The sequence below is a fragment of the Lepidochelys kempii genome, chromosome 2, assembly GCF_965140265.1.
Source record: "Lepidochelys kempii isolate rLepKem1 chromosome 2, rLepKem1.hap2, whole genome shotgun sequence".
Lineage (NCBI taxonomy): Eukaryota > Metazoa > Chordata > Testudines > Cheloniidae > Lepidochelys > Lepidochelys kempii.
This window is the reverse complement of record NC_133257.1, coordinates 266,664,929-266,685,352: the sequence shown is the minus strand read 5'-3', so window position 1 is coordinate 266,685,352 and position 20,424 is coordinate 266,664,929. Positions and strand designations below refer to the sequence as shown.

Genomic DNA, 20,424 nt, shown 5'->3' with positions numbered 1-20,424 from the left:
CCTCTGGCCAGTGAGAGCGGAGCCTGCCCCTCCCCAGCAATGAGGGAAGGAGACGGTCTCCTTCCAAACAGGTCCTAAGGGAGCAGGGAGAGTGAAGCATCCTCTCCACATATGCCACAATCAAGAGCTCCACTAGGAATCTCTTGAAGGACTAAAAGCAGTAGCTCAAAGTATTCTGGGAGATGGGGGTCATGTGCAGGGGGTGGAGGAGGAGCTGCATCTTGCGGTACTGAAGGGGAGAGGATAAAACCAACCAGCCTGTGTGGACTGTACATGTCCTTATTTGTATATTTATAATGATAGCGCTACTTCTCGTGGCCAAGGCTCCCAAAGTGTTTTACACACTGTACAGAATTCACCCCACAACTTGGAATGTAGGAACTTCTTTCACTGTTTAGGGAACTGCCCACAGTGCTGTAGGACAGGAAGTGAGGAAGAACCTTCTGACCAGCAGAAGCAGCAGCGGGGTAAGATTTATCTATGGAATCAATGCCCTAACTAGGCATTTGTCCGAGACAGCAGGGGTAAACACCCTGAGTCAGGGCACAGTGCTATGGACTCTTTAGGAAAGTCACCCCGTGAATCACCATCATCATTTCCTGTGGCACTTGTATCTCCTATCCAAGCACTGGCCGGCCTGGACCTTGCTTAGCTTTATCTGTTAAGATCACAGTCCTGGGCAGTAGAGTTTTAACCAGGGAAGGGATGAGATGGGCTTCAAAGTGTGCACTGCTGAACAGGTGTTCATCAGTCATAAGCAATGTCCTTCTCATTAACACACTCGCTTTCTGCGTTCAGTGCACCTAATTTTAAATGAGGTAAGATATATGAATGAACATATATCTGGCGTTTAAACTTCCCAGGTGGCTACGTGGTGAGGTGCCCCTGTAGGTGGGCTACTGCCTTGTTTGAGCCAGACACGCTTGCCTGCTGCAAACACAGATGCAGGTCTGAACCGCATCCCCTAAAAGCTGCAGGCTTAACTGAAAACAGCTTAAGAAGTGTTCCTGTCTCCAACACTCAGATGCCCAGCTCCCAATGGGGTCCAAACCCCAAATAAATCCGTTTTACCCTGTATAAAGCATATACAGGATAAATTCATTAATTGTTCGCCCTCTGTAACACTGAGAGAGAGATATGCACAGCTGTTCCCCCCACCCCCCCCAGGTATTAATACATATTCTAGGTTAATTAATAAGTAAAAAATGATTTTATTAAATACAAAAAGTAGGATTTAAGTGGTTCCAAGTAGCAACAGACAGAACAAAGTGAATTAGCAAGCAAAATAAAATAAAACATGCAAGTCTAAACCTAATACAGTAAGAAAGTGATTACAGATGAAATCTCACCCTCAGAGATGTTCCAATAAGCCTCTTTTACAGACTAACCTCCTTCTAGTCTTGGTCCAGCAATCACTGACACCCCTGTGGTTACTGTCCTTTGTTCCAGTTTCTTTCAGGTATTCTTTGGGGGTGGAGAGGCTATCTCTGGAGCCAGCTGAAGACAAAATGGAGGGGTTTCCGAGGGGCTTATATAGACTTTCTCTTGTGGGTGGAGATCCCCGCCTCCCTCCTATCCAGAATTCAGCTCCAAGATGGAGTTTTGGAGTCACATGGTCAAGTCACATGTCCATGCATGACTGAGTTCCTTACCAGCCAGGCCACATTCCTGGGAAAGCTCAGATGTGGATTGGCGTCTCCAAGTTAATTGTTAATTTAAGTGTTTCTTGATTGGGCGCTTACTGAGAATAGAAAAGGAGTACTTGTGGCACCTTAGAGACTAACCAATTTATTTGAGCATAAGCTTTCATGAGCTACAGCTGAAGTGAGCTGTAGCTCACGAAAGCTTATGCTCAAATAAATTGGTTAGTCTCTAAGGTGCCACAAGTACTCCTTTTCTTTTTGCAAATACAGACTAACACGGCTGTTACTCTGAAACCTGTGATTACTGAGAATAGTCCTTTTTCAGGAAGCTGACCAACTGCTTCACTGAGGCTGCTTAAAATTAAACAAGTACCTAGGCAATATTCATAACTTCGAATACAAAAATGATACATGCATACAAATAGGATGAATATATCCAGTATATTACCTTACAGAGATACGTTACATGGCATATCTAGCATAAAACATATTCCAGTTATGTCATATTTACTTTCATAAGCATATTTCCATAAAGCATTATGGGGTGCAATGTCACACCCATTTCAGAGCCAACCAGTTTACTCTGTGAAATGAAACCATACCCCCTTGGGCTGTGATTTCACCAGATCTCGTGTGCTGTGCAGGTGGTTTAATGTTCAAGTTATTAGACGTTATGTCAGAGGTCCCCAAACTGTGGGCCGCGGGGGTGCGGAGGAACATTCAGGGAGGGGGCATGGCTGGGGCCCAGGCCAGCCCCCATAGGGGGTGGGGAGGGAGTGCCACCCAGCTCAGCTGCCGGCCCTGTGCCCGGAGTCCCGGCTGGCAGCCCACGCCCTGGGCTCCACTTCCAGCTGCACCCCACCTCTATCTGTGGCCCCTGCCTCAGCCCCCTTACCCCGTGCGTATCCCCGCCTCCTGGAGTCACAGTCCTGCTCCCGACCCCGGCTCTGGGGGGCGGCGGGGGGGGGGAACAGGGGTAAGGGAGGCACGAGGTAAAAAGTTTGGGGACCACTGAATTATGTAGAAAAAGGACAAAAGCAGGTAATCACAGCCCAGAAAAAAACAGTTGCTGCAACTGTGCCTCCAAGATTGTGGCCTGTACTGGGGGTTCTCATCCCGATGCACTGTCATCTTCCTCCCTGATCCACTTGCCATCGTCTGGGTCAAATCTTTTCATGGCCTGGCCAGTGGGTTTTGTCAAGTGACTGAAAATGTATGGAATATTAAAACAGAAAAGTGACCCTCTTTAACCAGTCACATCACTCTTTGTCCTCTTCTGATTTGCTGGCTTTTTTCAAACCTCATCTTCTATCTGTTGCTTGTCTGCACCCTGCCCTCTGAAACTTTAAGTCTTAGAAATCTCCTGTGTTGCCAGACTCTTTAACAGATCCACGGATAAACCAAGTGGGTAGTGCATTTATTACGGTGTCACTAATCGTTTCAGGTATTGAAAATGGCATTGGTCCAGGACCTTTATAGTTTGCTTGGGATCACGGCCATAAAAAGCTTTGCGAGGTTGAAGGACCAGTGACAAATTCCAGATCTGATATATTGTGAACCAACAAGGCTACAGAGCTACGCTGTATGCTGCTGGAAAACCAGGAATCCTGTCTTAATAGTTCTAGCATTGGTGGGTTGGCTTAATGGCATTGGCTGAATTGTTTCCCCCCAGTTCAAGTCTAACATGATTTTAGAACCAAAAGGATGTCTAGAGCTAAAAAAGAAAATGCTCTCTACTGTCTGAAAGCTGGGCCTCTCAGCTTTCAAGTGTTATAAAGCATTAATCTCTAATATGAACGGTTAATAGGTTACCAGCTGCTACAATCGCACTGAAATTGCAGCTGCAAGGGGGCAAGAAGGTAATAAGAATGACATGACTTTATGGTCTGGTGTCTCAGAACCCACCATTAACAGTGCCTTCAAGGCCAGTGAAATTTGTGGCAAGTGTCAGAAATGGTTCAAAACACACTGGAGACAGGCTTTTGAGTGCCAGTCCTGGAAAATTATAGGGGTGGTGCTGGATGTCAAGGATTTGGAAAGACCTGGGGCCTTTCGAATCCAGCTTGGATCAGGAGTGATCAAAAGTAGTTACCATCTCTTGGTTATTCAAGAATGTGGCCCATGCAGAGTGTGTTTGGTGGAGCCTAACTCTGTGAGAGGTGTCTGCTTTCAGAGTTCACAGACTGTGGAGTAGCCAGCCAGAGCCGGCTGCCTGAGCACCCTAATCTGTCTCTGACACTGCTAACTTTCAGGACTTTAAAAGCAATTTAGTTTTTCTGCTGTCTCTATGCTGAGCTGCTCAACGGTCCTCTCCCAAACTGCAAAACTACAGCACACATGACTAACCGCTCCCTCAAGGAAAAACACAAATCTGCTTCCACTAGTTCCACATCCTCACTATGTTCTAGAAAAAAGAAAAGGAGTACTTGTGGCACCTTGGAGACTAACAAATTTATTTGAGCATAAGCTTTCGTGAACTACAGCTCACTTCATCAGATGCATCCGATGAAGTGAGCTGTAGCTCACAAAATCTTATGCTGAAATAAATTTGTTAGTCTCTGAGGTGCCACAAGTACTCCTTTTCTTTTTGCGAATACAGACTAACACGGCTGCTACTCTGAAACCTGTCACTATGTTCTAGCTGTCCCACCCGCCCGGGGGGAGATGGCGTGGTGGCTCAGAGGGTGGTTGAACTGCATGGCTCGTTCATTCTTTGAGTTCTCCCCAAGGCTGCCAACTAAAGGGCTGGCTGTGATGCATAAATCCGTCTGACAGGAACTCTACTGAAGCCACCAACTCGGAGGGTATGTCTACATGGGGATAAAAGCCCCACGGCATGGCCGGCCCAGGTCAGCTGCGTCAGGCTTGCAGGACTAAAAATGGCTATTCAGGCTTGGGCTGGAGCCCAACCTCTGGGACCCTGCCCAAGTGTCTACACAGTAATTTTCAGCCCCAGAGCTCAAGACCTGTGAGCCAGCTGCATATTTGTTATCCCCATGTAGACACAGAGAGGCCAACAGAGGGTGTCAGCTTTGGGATATTACTGTGCTGGGTCAGATTCAGACTGGTAACCTGGAAAAAGTTCCCCATACAGCTCCCAGTCCTTGCAAGGTTGGCTGATGGGCCCAGCACATTTCAGCAAGTGACATGCAGTAAATCGTGGGCTTGTTTAAATGTATAATTCTTCCTGCTTGTGTCTTAATCTTAGCTACCCGCTGCTTAAACTCCCCTTACCTGGAACAGGCCCTGTGGAGTACAGCACCCCCGTAAAGGATTACTCGCCACCTTCTTCAGAGCCAGGCCACCAGCAAGGAGATCCTAGTGAGCGACCTGATTGGGTAGGTCTTTTGCATGTGTGTGTGTGCTGCCCCCTGCTGACTAGTGTGTGTGTGTGTGTGTGCACCCGAGAGAGAGAGAGAGAGAGAGAGCAGGGGGGAGTTCACTCTGGTGTTATTTGCACCTTAATGTAGTGAACTGAAGAAGTGCCTTGTAATTTCTGCACCTCGCCTGGCTGTTAAATTCGAGCTAATGTGCTCCTGTCGTCAGACTTGAATGCTGTCAGGAGACCCAATTCTGGGCCTTCAGCGTGGGTGGGTAAAAGCTTTCAAACGCTGTTCAGCAGGAGCCTGCTGTCCAAGGGGAGACAGAGAACTGTATCCTGAGTCAAGTATTGCATTTTGTTTGCTGCATTTTTTCACAATTGTTATTCAGTTGTTTTAAGTCAATTTAGTGCTAGTGGTAGATGCTGGATTCTTCTTAGCCTGTGTGCAATGTGCCACGGGTGGCACATGACCAGGATTCAGCACCGAATTTGGTCCACTGGTTGCATCCTTCGCTTCCCCAGCCTGGGCCGGGGACTGACGGGGAGCATGACATGAACGTTGATCCATGCCCCCAGGGCTGGACTGACAGCCCAGGAGACAAAAGGTCTCAGTTCTTCCCCTCCAACAGGGACAACACGGGCAGCAACAGGGCAAGCTCCCCGTCACCACTCTGCTGGCATGGCTCAACCCTGCCATGGGACACTCCCCCCCCATAAGGGTGAGAATAGAGCTCAGCCAGTCCATATTGCTGCTATCATCCATAGAGATGCTACCAATCCGGGGGTCACTTACTGCTGTACCCCTGTCTGTGGAGATTTGGTCTCTGACCTACCAACTAGCTCACAACTCCTACTCCACTGACCAGCCATCAGAACAGAATGACTGGTCCATCACTGCCAAGCTCAGCTGGGATCAGACTGCTGGCCTGGAGATGAAAGGCTGTGGATCCCTGTGCCTTGAGCTCTTCGTCGTGTGTGTTCGCTCCTTTGGCTTGGCTAGCTGCCTGAAGTGTCCGTGGTAACTAGGAGCCATTTGCTGCCAGTTCGGGTCTCATCTCCAACATTTACGCCTGCTTCTTAAGGGCAAAACCAAGTGTTTTCCATTTGAGGTTAAGCAGCCACACTCCGAGCTGGGTGACTGTCCCAGCGTATTGAGCCCATTGTGCTCTGGCAGTAGAGGCATGAACAAAGGGTTAACACTGACGTGGGTAGAAGCCAAAGGTTTCTTGTATTGGGGAGGATCATGCAAATCAATGCTGCTTGTGTCCGAATGTACCGGATAAGAGTTTGACTTTTCTTTGGCATGAGCAGCCTGTATCCGCAGCCCTTCTCCTGGAGGCTGGGGACAGTTCAAAACCTCCCCCCCTGCTCAGCATAGCTCTGTCAATGCCCTTCCTTCCTGATCTGCGGGATCCCTGGGTATCCTAGTTCTTGGCGCATCACAGCTCTGTCAGGGCACCTCAAGCCTGACCTGCAAGCCCCCTGCTTTTACACTCTGAGGCCTCTCTTCAGCAGAGGCTTCCAAGGCATGAACATTTTTGGTAAATCAAGGTCTCCCCGGGCTCTTCTGACTGTGGCTGAAGACACTTGCCTTCCTCCAGGCTCCTGCAGTCGCTCCAGTACAGCCAGCCCCAGAAGCAGCTTGGGTGTGCAGGGCTGAAGGCTCAGGCTGCAGCTGGCTGAGGAAAGCTTCTCTTCAGCCATGGCACTCAGGTCAGCTGCTAGAGCACGAAGGGTGTGGCCACCAGAGGCCACACCTACTCCAAAGCAGCATGCAGCCACCTGGGAAGGAATGGGAGAGCTACCAAATGAGGGGAAACACGAGGGAAAAAAAACTATGAAGCTAGAAAGAAACCAGAAAATCAGAGGAGGAAAACAAGCCATGGTTGGGTGTGGCACAAGGGGGCATGTGGGGGGGAGGGGGCACCCATCCATCACAAGAGAGAGGACTGCAAGAAGGAAGGGTTAGGAGTTGATGCTGTACGATTTGCAGGAGAGATCCACGCTCACTCTGCAGGCTTGCCAACTCACTGTCTCCAGAAGGTCACCTTTCTCTCTACCCCCATTTTCCCCCAGTACCTGGGCGCTCCTGTGGCCTACGTCCAGCAGATCTTGGTGAAAGCTACTGTCTCGCCATGGCACAAGAACTTCCTCGCTGTGGACGTGTTCCGCTCACCGCTCTCCCGCGTCTTCCAGCTAGTGGAGGAGATCAGAAACCACGCCCTGAGAGACAGGTAAACTCCCATTGATTAGAGCAGGGGTCGGCAACCTTTCAGAAGCGGTGTGCCAAGTCTTCATTTATTCAATCTAATTTAAGGTTTTGTGTGCCAGTAATACATTTTCAACGTTTTTAGAAGGTCTCTTTCTATAAGTCTATAATATATAACTAAACTATTGTTGCATGTAAAGTAAATAAGGTTTTTAAAATGTTTAAGGAGCTTCATTTAAAGTTAAATTAAAATGCAGAGCCCCCCGGACCGGTGGCCAGGACCCAGGCAGTGTGTGTGCCACTGAAACTCAGCTCACGTGCCACCTTTGGCACGCGTGCCCTAGGTTGCCTACCCCTGGATTAGAGACTCTAGAGAGCAGGGATACGGAACTGGGCCTGCCAGTGTCACACTGACCCCCCTTCTGACCTAGTGCTCTCTAGATCTAGCCATCAAGATTGAAATCCTTAGACTCCTGGAAATAAGGAAAGCAAGAAACTAGGTGGGCTTTGTGGCAAATGGTGTCACATCCTTTCCACACCCCGGTGTAGATAAGCTCATATTACTCCAAAAGTAATAGCAAAAAAAATTTTAAGTACATCAGAAGCAGGAAGCCTGCTGAACAACCAGTGGGGCCACTAGATGATCGAGATGCTAAAGGAGCACTCAAGGACGATAAGGCCATTGCAGAGAAGCTAAATTTATTATTTGCATTGCTCTTCACAGCTGAGGATGGGAGGGAGATTCCCAAACTTGAGCCATTCTTTTTAGGTGACAAATCTGAGGAACTGTCCCAGATTGAGGTGTCATTAGAGAAGGTTTTGGAACAAACTGATACACTAATAAGCCACCAGAACCAGATGGTACTTACCCAAGAGTTCTGAAGGAACTCAAATGTGAAATTGCAGAACTACTAACTGTGGTATGTAACCTATCATTTACATCAGCTTCTGTACCAGATGACTGGAGGGTAGCTAACGTGATGCCAATTTTTTAAAAAGGCTCCAGAGGTGATCCCGGCAATTACAGGCCAGTAAGCCTGACTTCAGTACCAGGCAAACTGGTTGAAACTATAGTGAAGAACAGAATTATCAGACACATAAATGAACATGATTTGTTGGGGAAGAGTCAACATGGTTTTTGTAAAGGGAAATCACGCCTCACCAATGTATTGGAATTCTTTGAGGGGAGTCAGCAAACACGTGGACATGAGTGATCCAGTGGATATAGTGTACTTGGATGTTCAGAAAGCCTTTGACAAGATCTTTCACCAAAGGCTTTTAGGCAAAGCAAGCAGTTGTGGGATAGGAGGGAAGGTCCTCTCAAGGATCAGTAACTGGTTAATTGACAGAAAACAAATGATAGGAATAAATGGTCAGTTTTCAGAATACAGAGAGGCAAATAGTGGTGTCCCCCAGAAGTCTGTGCTGGGACCAGGGCTGTTCAACATATTCATAAGTGATCTGGAAAAAGGGATAAACAGCGAGGTGGCAAAATTTGCAGATGATACAAAACTACTCAAGATAGTTAATTTCAAAGCAGATTGCGAAGAGTTGCAAAGGAATCTCACAAAACTGAGTAACTGGGCAACAAAATGGCAGATTTCAGAGGAACAGCCGTGTTAGTCTGTATTTGCAAAAAGAAAAGGAGTACTTGTGGCACCTTAGAGACTAACCAATTTATTTGAGCATGAGCTTTCGTGAGCTACAGCTCACTGAAATTCAATGTTGATAAATGCAAAGTAATGCACATTGGAAAACATAATCCCAACTCTACATATAAAATGATGAGGTCTAAATTAGCAGTTACCACTCAAGAAAGAGATCTTGGAGTCATTGTGGATAGTTCTCTGAAAACATCCACTTAATGTGAAGCAAAAAAGCAAACAGAATGTTGGGAATCATTAAGAAAGGGATAGATAATTAGACAGAAAATACCATATTGCTTCTATATAAATCCATGGTACACCCACATCTTGAATATTGTGTGCAGATGTGATCACCCCATCTCAAAAAAGATATATTGGAATTGGAAAAGGTACAGAAAAGGGCCACAAAAATGATTAGGGGTCTGGAACAGCTTCCATATGAGGAAAGGTTAATGAGACAGGGACTTTTCAGCTTGGAAAAGAGACGACTAAGGGGGGATATGATAGAGGTCTATAAAATCATGACTGATATGGAGAAAGTAAATAAGGAGTGTTATTTACTCCTTCTCATAACATACGAACTAGGGGCCACCAAATGAAATTAATAGGCAGCAGATTTAAAACAAAGAAAAGGAAGTATTTCTTCACACAACGCACAGTCAACCTGTGGAACTCCTTGCCAGAGGATGTTTTGAAGGCCAAGACTATAACAGGGTTCGAAAAAGAACTAGATAAATTCATGGAGGATAGGTCCATCAATGGCTATTAGCTGGGATGGGCAGGGATGGTGTCCGTAGCCTCTGTTTGCTGGAAGCTGGGAATGGGCGACAGGAAGTGGATCACTTGATGATCTTGATACCTGTTCTTTCATTCTCTCTGGGGCACCTGGCATTGGCCACTATCAGAAGACAGGATACTGGACTAGATGGATCTTGGATCTGACCCAGTATGGCCGTTCTTATAGTCTTATGTGCCAGAGAAGCTGCCTGTGCTGTGTTCAGAAAGAGCTTTCGATACCCTTCTAGTCACAACTTTTGGCTAAGTCCTTGCTACACAGTGTTTGTCTTCAGTTCAGCTGCCCTTTTATCACATATGTGTGGATCGCTATCTGGTGATGCCGCACATTCGTCAGTGGCAAGTTATAAGCCCTCTCCTCCTGGTGTGCACGGTGTCTCAGATCACTGTGACAGTGTCCTTGATGGGTAGCCACTCTGCATGGAAATGAAACAAGGCTCCATGTGCTCCGTGCCCAGCTAGACCTCAGCTCTGGGACAAGCCTCCCATTTCTGTGGCAGAGAAATAATTTCCAAACCGGATGTTCTTGAATTAAATCTGAAATTAGTAACACAGTCAGTGGCATATTCCTGGGGCTTGAGACTCATTTTGACGTCAAATTCCTTTTAGTTTAGTCTGCTCCACAATTGTTAAAGTGCTGCAAAAAAACTGTATAGGAAAAAGCATATCCGCATGTTGAAGCTGTCAGTGGGGGGTTGGGCGTCTGGGTACGGGACAGCCAGGGCTTTTTCCAGCCAAATGATATGGGAGGCAGTTTGCATTTTTTGCCCTGGAGACAGTTACGGCTTTGGGCAGTTGTCCCTTCTGGCAGGGACAGGGATGACCTGAAATTTTTGGAGTGGTTTGAACACCTAATTCCAGATCCCAGCAGCCTTGAGGGCAGCTAGCCATTCCATTGCATCCTGTCCCAGTCTCTGTCACTGCATCTGGCATTAGGGAGAAGCGCATGAGCCATATATACCTGCTAAACTGATCCGGGATGTCATAGTGAATACTGTTGACAAGAACTTTGTCACCATTAGGTTTCAGAGTCACTGCCTGACTGAGGGGACAGAGCAGAGTTCTGACATCTTCCAGAGCTGTTCCAAGCTCTCTGCAGACTCAGGCAGGCCTCACTACGTCAGTTCCCATGCAGAAGGTTGTCTTTGCCTCCAGGAGGACTAGAAATGTAGTTTTTTCTGAAGTGAAAGCCTCGATTTTGCTGGGTGCCTCTGTGGCTGGACATGGATTTTAGGGTAGATCCTGCCAGTTGCCTTGGCTGTGCCCACTCACAAGGAAGTACTGCTCTCTTTTTGGGCAATGCTAGCCAACCCTGGCCCTGGCAGCCAGTCTGCCACTGAGCCTTGCACACTCGGACAAGTGCTAGTGTAGACCCAGGCTGGGTCAAGTCGGATGCGTATCTGATTTGTTAGTGGGTATCTAAGGATTGTGTAAGCATATAAAGCAAGGCTTGAACTTTTATAACAAGATCACTTTATTGTGAATGTTAGTGTAAGCCCAACGTTAACACGAATTCACACAGCTTTACCCACTGGGAAAGCATCACTTTGCAGTGCTGTGACAGGTGCTCTGAAATGGAGGCCTGATCTTGCAGTCTGTACTCATGTGAGGAGAGTCCCTGAGCAAGGGCTGCAGGCTTGTGCCTACTGTTTGGAAATGCCAACCCATCCAAGCCATATATGACATGCAGGGTGGTGCTGCAGCCCCACGAGTTCACCTGGCTTGGGGCATTCCCTTCGTTGTGCACCGCAGAGGAGTTTGGAGAAGATTTTGCTGAGTTGCTTGTGCTGAGCAGTTTTACTCCTGCTATATCTTTCACGCACTTCAGAGCCGTGTGACCCCTAACTAATCCATGCCAGAAATACTGAGGGAGGTTTGTATTATCATCCCACATTAGCAAATGGGGAAAGAAGGAGGCAGAGAGGTTACGGCCCAAGTTTTCAAAAGTTCCCACTCCTTGGGTCTGATTTTAGAAACGCTGAAGATGCATAACTCCAGCTAAAGCTAGTTAGCTACAGGTGCCCAGCGCTTCTGACAATGAGGCCCTGAGAGTCTTAAATTGGGTGCTGAGAACTGAGGCCCCCAGAATTGGTGGAGGCTTTTGAAATTGTGTGGTCACAAGCCAAGTAGTGAGTGAGAATTAGAGCTCAGGAGTGCATGGATGTGTTGCCTTTCTGAGATGAGCTGTCTGTGAATACCCTAACACGCTGAAGCTTCTGGTCTCTACCTGTCTTTCAGTTCTGGGATCAGAAGTTTGGAGGAAGTCTGCCTTCAGGTGACAGACCTCCTGCCCAGCTTAAAGAAGCTGCGAGACCTGCTACCTGAACATGGCTGCCTCCTGCTGTCTCCAGGGAACTTCTGGCAGAATGACCGAGAGCGCTTTAACTCCGACCCTAATATCATCAAAACCATCCACCAGCACGAACCAAAGACACTGCAGACATCAGCTACCCTCAAAGGTAGGAGGCTGAGTGGTACAGGTACTGGGAGAAGTGCCTTATCCCTGCTCTGCTGTTCCAGTCCCAGGTCTCTCGTGAGCCGATTGCCAGCAGTGCCAAATCGGGCAGTGGTTTTTACCTTGCGCAGAGTCTGGGATGAGGCCACTGGACTCATTCCACCTAGGGTTTTAAGTTGGATTTTGACCCAGCCCTCCAGAGGTGAAAAGTGGGTGTTCTAACCCCATCAGCCTGCTGCCTGTGGGTATAGAGAGAACATCTGTGTATAGCCAACAACCCCCCACCCGCCCCATGCCCTTTGATCTGAATTATTCTAACCATGCTGCTTTCTCCCACCCTGTCTATTTCCGGTTGCTCTGAGAACAGCACTGATTGCGCTGCCCAAAGGTGGGGCAGATTGCCATAGGTGAGGAGTGAATGTTCATAGTGCTCCCTCTTGTCCTTTTATTGATCGTTGCCTGGAGTGACCCACGGGGTTTGTCCTCAAGTGGGCTACTGGTGCCACTGAAAGTCTCTTGCATTAATTAGAATAAGGAATCTGGCCACGTCTGAAGTCATGCTGTTCCCTGGTTCCACCGAGTTAGAGGATTGTTCACTTCTTTCTGTATAAGGGGATCCAGTTGAGGTCAGGACCCCTGTAATCCCTTCTGCCTAAAGAGGTGCATTGGAACCTTAAGACTTATTGATTAAAAAGTTTCCCAGTTCAGTACCCAGAATGTGTTCAGCACTATACCACCCCAAAGGAAGACAGGGCTACATCTCCGGGGACCGTACCTTCTCCCAAGCAGAAAACGAATACACACACAAACACTCACTCTCAGAGAATGTGCTGATGTAGCGTGTGGATGTATAAGTGTGCACAGAAATGGCATGGGGTCAGCATTGTACTAGTGAGATTAAGTAGAGGAGGCCGGGCTTAACAGTCTGAGCAAAACCTCAAAACACCATGTCTTCTTGAAACCACAGCTGAAAACCTCACTCAGTCGTTGCTCTCTCCAAAGGCAGGTGACTGAAGTTCCATTTTACTGTGTGTGGCGGTGGGGACATGGGGTTGGGGGAGCCCTGGAAGGCAAAGGCCCTGCTGCTCTGTGGGGACTTGGCAGCCCTTGCAATAAGGTGGGCCGTGGTTCTCCAGCATCCTTTCCCATCTGGTGATGAACACTCATGCATTGTCCCTCAGTGACCTCTGTCCAGGCTCATGGTGTTAGGCTCCCATTGTGTTTGCAGATCTCTTGTTTGGAGTCCCGGGGAAGTACAGCGGCGTGAACCTGTACAACAGGAAGCGGGTGGTGTCCTACACTGTCACACTAGCTCTCCAGCAATATGATTCCCGGTAAGTGCTTTGGCTCTGCTGCTCCCATGTCAGATCACCTGCCTGTTGGGCTCCCTTCTTTGTCTCCTGGGAAGCTCGTTGGTTCTCTTTATTTGTCCTTTCGCTGTTCTGGATAGAGCCGTGCAGAGCACGGTCAGATCCTCAGAGGGAAGGCACTATAGAAGCACAGAGTATTATCATCGTCAATATAAAGCTGTCTGCCACCACTGGATGCATAGCACTGTCGCTTTAAAAAGAAACCAGCACACCCAGGAGCCACCCCAGCATTCCTCTGCTGATGGCTGCCCCTGCCCACAATCACAGTCCTCTTTTCAGCTCATATTTGTAGTGAGTGGAGTCGTGGCCCTCCTGGTGGCAGCTGGTTGGTCTGGGGAGTTGGCTTCAGTCCAGCTCCTGGTGGATGGGCTTCTACATCCCAGTGAGTGCCATGCTGGTTGGCACTAACTGGCTCTCTTGTTGGCCGTCTCAGCAGAGAGGGCACAGACTGAATGGGACTGGAGAATGAATGCTCCTCTCCCTCCTCCGGGTGGTGCCTTCAAGGCAGCCTGGCAGGCTGGCCGGTGGAAGTTTGCCCCGCTGCTGACCATGCTGTGCATTGGGGAGAGAACCCTCCCGTCTCCAGGACTGTCTATTAGCATCATTCATCAGCACTACTTACCAAACACCGGCAACAGTAAACGTGTTTGAACCGACAGCACACGCCATCCCCCAGAATCAGAGTTCTTGGTAAACCCCAACACCCTTCTCTAAACACCTTTATTGAGGTCTTGCAGCTCCCCTCTTTGAATCCTCCGCAGGAACGCTGTAGATTTCAGGGGAACTTGGTGGTACCTGGTGATGAATGAGGTGCAAAACCTAGACAGGCAGAGCTGACCTTGCTCTTGGTTGCCAAGTATTGCATAAATCTATAGAGCCATGTTCCCAGCTGGCTGCAGCCCTGGGGCCCTCCTCTGAGGGATGCGTTAGGTGTACGTCATAGCACCAGGGTCACGTCCTTCTGCCTTTCTCACGTGTCAGGTTCCTCACCAGCCTCCGCTCCCGGCTGAAGCTGCTGCACCCTAGCCCCAACTGCACCCTGCGGGAGGAGCACATCATTCACGTCCACTTCAAGGAAGAGATTGGCATTGCTGAGCTGATCCCCCTCGTCACCACCTACATCATCCTCTTCGCTTACATCTACTTCTCCACACGTAGGTTTGTGGGCAGCAGGGAGGGCGAGTGCCCCACCCATGGGCTTCACAGCAGAGGGGGCACAGGGGCCTGATGGCACAGTACACCCTGCCCCACGTGTAGGGAGGGTAAAGCACCTATCTTCAGTGCTTGAGTCTCCTATCACTCCTGCAGCCAGGTGAAGCTAAATTTCCACTGGGACATAGAACTAGGATTTAGAGGGGAAGAGGCCCTATTAGTTTCAGCTGTTCCGTTCCCTGAGCCAGTGCAGGGTTGTTCCCTGTGGTATATCCTACAGGGCTCTGACCTATTCAGTTCTAAATGCCCCACATGATGGCACATGTCCCGCTTCTCCTGGGGGACCAGCCCACGGCCAGAAAGATCCCACAAATAGTCTGTGTTTGTGCCGTCAGGACCTGCCACTGATCTGAGGTTACGTATGCTCCTTTCACACGTGCCCTGGACCATCCTGTAGCTGGAATGAGAGTCTGTGGCCCATCCCTGCATTGCTCTCTTCTGCTGTGTCCTTTGGCTGGAGCGTGCCTCTCTGGTACTGTGTTGCTATGTCAACACCAGCTAGGCGCCCGAGGCCTTGAACCCACCACTACCATCCCTGTCTAGCGCGCTGCCTCTCGAAGTGAATGAGCACGCGGATCCTGCTCCCCATGATGGGGGAGTTGGCACTGGCTTTCCCCCAGTGATGTGGGCCTCGTGTTCTCTCTCACAGGGAAGATTGACATGGTGAAGTCGAAATGGGGCTTGGCCCTGGCAGCAGTTGTGACGGTGCTCAGTTCTCTGCTCATGTCGGTGGGTCTGTGTACGCTGTTTGGCCTGACACCTACTCTCAACGGAGGGTAGGTTTCCAGAAATAAGAGTCTCCTGCTAAAAGAAGGGACAAAGGGAGGGTGGGTGCTAACCTGTCTGATGCCGGCTACTTACCCCTTTGTGTCCAGGATTGAGGATTTTCTAACCATACCCACTTTCATTGCCTGATCACTTTCCACATTGCCTGGCCCTCCTTCCCCAGGATACTGATGGACTGGACGGCTCCTGGCCTCCTGGGGACATTTTGCTACACATCTGTCACACTTGGCTGCTGACAGATTAATGAAATATTGTGTCCATCTTTTCTCCCTAAACATCAGCAGCTTGGCACGTAGACAGCCTCTTCCTGTTCCAGTCACCATGGCTGGCATGCCAGTGGCAGGAAGCCTGCTCTGAATCAGACCGATGTCCAGGGCAGGAGGTTGTGTGTCTTTGCCTTTCCTGGCCGAGGTTCTCTGTGTTTTGCTCAGTGAGGTTGGACGAACCTGGTGCTCAGGGCTGATGGGGACTAGCAGGGAGGCTTTGGGGCTGTTACTGGTGGGGATTATTGACTCTTCCCTTGGGCGGCGGTGTTCATGTGTATTGCGATCCATGCATTGGGTGACCTCCAGGTTGGGTTACTGCACTTGGCTGTACCGAGGTGGGAAACTGCATGCTCTGGAAAGGCTCTACCAGGCACAAAGCTCAGCAGCCTTCCTGCTAAGTAACACGGGGCCCTGTGAGCGCATCACCCTGGTGCTTGCTCTCCGTAGGCTTCCCACTGAATACAGCGCCCAGGTCAAGATCTCTGTCGAAGCCCACTTGAGAGATTGCCTCTCCCTACAGCACAGCCACCCCCCTTGCTATCTACGTTCCCCTGGGACAGCGATGCTACCAGCCAACGGGGGAGGCTGGTGAGCGCAGGAGCCAGAACTGTCTCAGGAGCCAGCTCTAGCCTGGGGAATTCCCTCCCACAAGCGCTAAGAAGGCTCACAGGTCTCACTGCACTTAGAACTCATTTCTTTTGCTTCGCTCGTGATGAGAGCAACCTGGTACGTTGTGGTCCATTCTCGAACCCTCTCTTCATGCTGGAGCAGCTGCCGGCACCTCTTGACTCCCTGCCTACCCCTGGCCCCCACAGTCTGGTTTCATAGGTAGGCTTACCACAGAGACCTGACTGCGAGGGATGGAGGATGGGGTCTTCCTGTGTGGGACACATGTAACCCATTTTGTTAGGTCTGGTGGCAGCTCCCTCTCTCTATAAAGGCTCTCACAGGGAGGGGTCCCACGGGGATGCATCTTGTCTCCCATGTGCATAGGGCTGCAAGGGGAGATCGTGAGGCATTTAGACCCTTCAGTATTTGAAAGGCAGTAGGATCTCTCTTCCTTTCATCAAACGCTGACACTCTGGTCTCTCCTTTCCCAGCACCTGTCAGAGGTGGGGACATGGTGGGAGCCAGGTAGCTTGGTCTGGGTGAGATGGAAGTGGTGCTGATAGGCCAGGGGAGGGTTGAGAGCCAGCTACCTGAGAGATCACCTCTCTCCCTGTGTCCCTTTGCAACCTTACCATCTGCTGGGGTTCTCTTCCTGCCGATCATGAGGGGTAGCTTTCCAGGCCTGGTGGCGAGGTGTCCTCGATGGAACCTGCACCCTCTGGCAGTGTGCCGGAGCTTGTGTTTGGCCAGCTTTAGGATGCCATGTCAGCCCTGTCTGTTTGCTCAAGCTTTCATTTGACCTGTTTCTGCAGCAAGGTTACTGGAGGGGAGGGTTTTAGTAGAGCCTTTTCTTATGTCAGGTCTCTCGCGCTTTGGTTTTGTACGGTACCATCATTAAGCATGCTGTTTGGAGGGCAGTACGTAGATCCTAGGATTACATAAGAACGGCCATACTGAGTCAGACCAAAGGTCCATCTAGCCCAGTATCCTGTCTTCCGACAGTGGCCAGTGCCAGAGACTGACAAAATTTGGTTGGTTAATAGCAGGGTCTTTTAATAAAGATGGAGCCGAGCCGTACTTGCTGGACTGGAGGATTCTTGAGGTGGTCTCTTTCAACAGGAAGTTGCCCAGAAGTGATCTCTGGGTATGTGTATTTGTTTCCCCAGTGAAATGCAGTTTCTACATGGCAGTTGTGGCCAGAAAGTGAAGAGAGTACTATGTCCAGCTGAAATGACAAAGGGACTGCAGGCAGGCGAAATAGAATCGCTTGAGTTTGCATTAGGCCAGGGTACCAGGGCTAACGTGTTTGTTGGAAAGAAAAATAATGCTCTGAGATCTTTAAGAAAAACCATGAATGGCGAGGGCCTGGGGCTTATCTGAAACCAGTATCAGTAACAACAGGCTGGGGTAACTGTCTAGTCCAGCGTCTGAGGAATGAGCGCCCCCTACTGAATCCCCAGCAGCATTTCCAGTCGGTGTCCTCCTGGGACGTCTCCTGTCCCAGTACTGGCCCAGCTTAGCTTGTGAGATCTGTCAAGACCACAGCCCGAGGTGGTGTGACTGCAGACTTCTAAAGAGACAGCCGTCTCTAGCCTCCCAGGGCATCCAGAGGAGGCTATATAGCAGGCTTGAGGAGATGTTTTAGGGATCTGTGACAATTCAGATTAACTTTTCCCCTGGTCATGTTACAAACATTAACAGCGAAGGTGATAACACAGCTGTTTTCCTGCCCTTTTCCCTCTCCCTTATAGTTTGTGATTCTTCAGACATGGAATTTGCCCCAGAATCCACCTCCAGCCACAGTGTCTGCTCTAGAATCAGAGCTTTAATTAAACAAAAGATAGTTCTAGCCCTCATGGTGTGAAGATAACCAGAAAAGCATGACCTGAATTGAACTGAGGCAGGGAAATCTGCAGGCAGCCTGGAACAAGGCTCTGAGAGCTGTGAAGTGCCCAGTTCATTTCAATTCGTTGTTGACTCTGACATGCTGAAAGATGGTAACTGTTAAATATTGCCAGTGTTTGCTGTTTGATTGCTGATCCTTTCAGCAGAAACACCCAGCTGATGTGTTTCTCCCATCATACTATACTGCTTCCCAAGGCTTTCCAGGTGGGCGAAGTCCCAGCTATCCCTACTCAACTGCTACAACCTTCTGCTTCCCCTTGGCAGCTTCTGTGACGGAGTTACTTGGTGATGATGCAAAATGCGGCAGCACACTGAGAAATGGCAAAAGTGGGGCCAGCATAGAGTGAATGGGATTCCCTGGGAGCTCAATAACGCAGGAGTTGAGTGCCTACTCCGCTTTCCTAAAGAATGCAATAAAACCTGCACTTTCCTGTTTCAAAGGGAGCTACCCCCCAGTTTCCAGCCTGGGGTGCCACAGAATCATAGGAGATCAGAGTTGGAAGGGACCTCAGGAGGTCATCTAGTCCAACCCCCTGCTCAAAGCAGAACCGATCCCCACTTAAATCATCCCAGCCAGGGCTTTGTCAAGCCTGACCTTAAAAACTTCTAAGGAAGGAGATTCCACCACCTCCCTAGGTAATGAATTCCAGTGTTTCACCACCCTCCTAGTGAAAAAGTTTTTCCTAATATCCAACCTAAACCTCCCTCACTGCAACTTGAGACCATTACTCCTTGTTCTGTCATCAGTGACCACTGAGAACAGTCTAGATCCATCCTCTTTGGAACCCCCTTTCAGGTAGTTGAAAGCAGCTATCAAATCCCCCCTCATTCTTCTCTTCTGCAGACTAAACAATCCCAGTTCCCTCAGCCTCTCCTTATAAGTCATGTGTTCCAGTCCCCTAATCATTTTTGTTGCCCTCCACTGGACACTTTCCAATTTTTCCACATCCTTCTTGTAGCGTGGGGCCCAAACTGGACACAGTACTCCAGATGAGGCCTCACCAATGTCGACTAGAGGGGAACGATCACGTCCCTCGATCTGCTGGCAATGCCCCTACTTATACATCCCAAAATGCCATTGGCCTTCTTGGCAACAACGGCACACTGTTGACTCATATCCAGCTTCTCGTCCACTGTAACCCCAGGTCCTTTTCTGCCGAACTGCTGCCTAGCCATTCGGTCCCTAGTCTGTAGCGGTGCATGGGATTCTTCCTTCCTAAATGCAGGACTCTGCACTTGTCCTTGTTGAACCTCATCAGATTTCTTTTGGCCCAATCCTCTAATTTGTCTAGGTCCCTCTGTATCCTATCCCTCCCCTCCAACATATCTACCTCTCCTCCCAGTTTAGTGTCCTCTGCAAACTTGCTGAGAGTGCAATCCACACCATCCTCCAGATCATTAATGAAGATATTGAACAAAATTGGCCCCAGGACCGACCCTTGGGGCACTCCACTTGATGCCGGCTGCCAACTAGACATGGAGCCATTGATCACCACCCATTGAGCCCGACAATCTAGCCAGCTTTCTACCCACCTTGTAGTCCATTCATCCAGCCCATACTTCTTTAACTTGCTGACAAGAACACTGTGGGAGACCGTGTCAAAAGCTTTGCTAAAGTCAAGGAATCAAGGGGGCGTGGCTGCAGAATGGAGGTGCAGCTTGCAGTGGGGGCTGTGGTTCTGCGTTGAGGGTGTGGACAAAGGGGGAGGGGAGAACGCACTAGAGGAAATGTGTTATACAATCCCCCCGCCCCACTCTCTCTCTCTCTCTCTCTCTCTAGGTAGCTATGTCACAATAGATAGCGGGTTATGGAGAACCCTGCACCCTTCTCCCTCCCCCTCCCCCCCATTTAATACTTGCATCACTTTCTTATGCAACCATTGAGAGGGCATTAGCCAGTGCCTGTGTGATTCCCACAGCGTGACCTTCACGCTACAGACATGCCCCTGCGGCTCTCTCAGCTGATCTGGTGTGAGTGCAACGTCCCCCTCCCCTGGCAGAACGCATTGGCCAGTGGGCTGGGGCCCTTTGGATCACGCCACTGCTACTTGGGAGCTCAGTCACCACACTTGCCCACTCCCATTCGCTGGCAGCTTGAGCGAGAGCAGCTAGCGCCGCCGGCAGCCCGGGGAGAGGGTTGTGGCTTTGCTCTTGTTTGGAAAAGGAGCCAGTGCGGCTTCATCTTGCCATGTTTGTTTAATGGATC

At 49.5% G+C, this 20,424-nt stretch overlaps 1 protein-coding gene across 11 annotated transcripts in view; it reads left to right on the top strand.

Annotated features, from left to right (window-relative positions):
- Positions 1 to 20,424, top strand: part of SCAP (SREBF chaperone) — a 107,349-nt gene that overhangs the window by 62,164 nt on the left and 24,761 nt on the right. For 9 of the 11 annotated variants that reach the window (XM_073334909.1, XM_073334908.1, XM_073334905.1 and 6 more), the window contains 6 exons: positions 4,852 to 4,981; positions 7,042 to 7,199; positions 11,854 to 12,074; positions 13,299 to 13,404; positions 14,422 to 14,594; positions 15,302 to 15,428. In XM_073334909.1, coding sequence (XP_073191010.1) covers positions 4,852 to 4,981; positions 7,042 to 7,199; positions 11,854 to 12,074; positions 13,299 to 13,404; positions 14,422 to 14,594; positions 15,302 to 15,428 — 915 coding nt within the window. Of the gene's footprint in view, positions 1 to 4,851; positions 4,982 to 7,041; positions 7,200 to 11,853; positions 12,075 to 13,279; positions 13,405 to 14,421; positions 14,595 to 15,301; positions 15,429 to 20,424 lie in introns of those variants that run through there. The other 2 variants (XM_073334910.1, XM_073334914.1) reach the window with 2 other exon arrangements.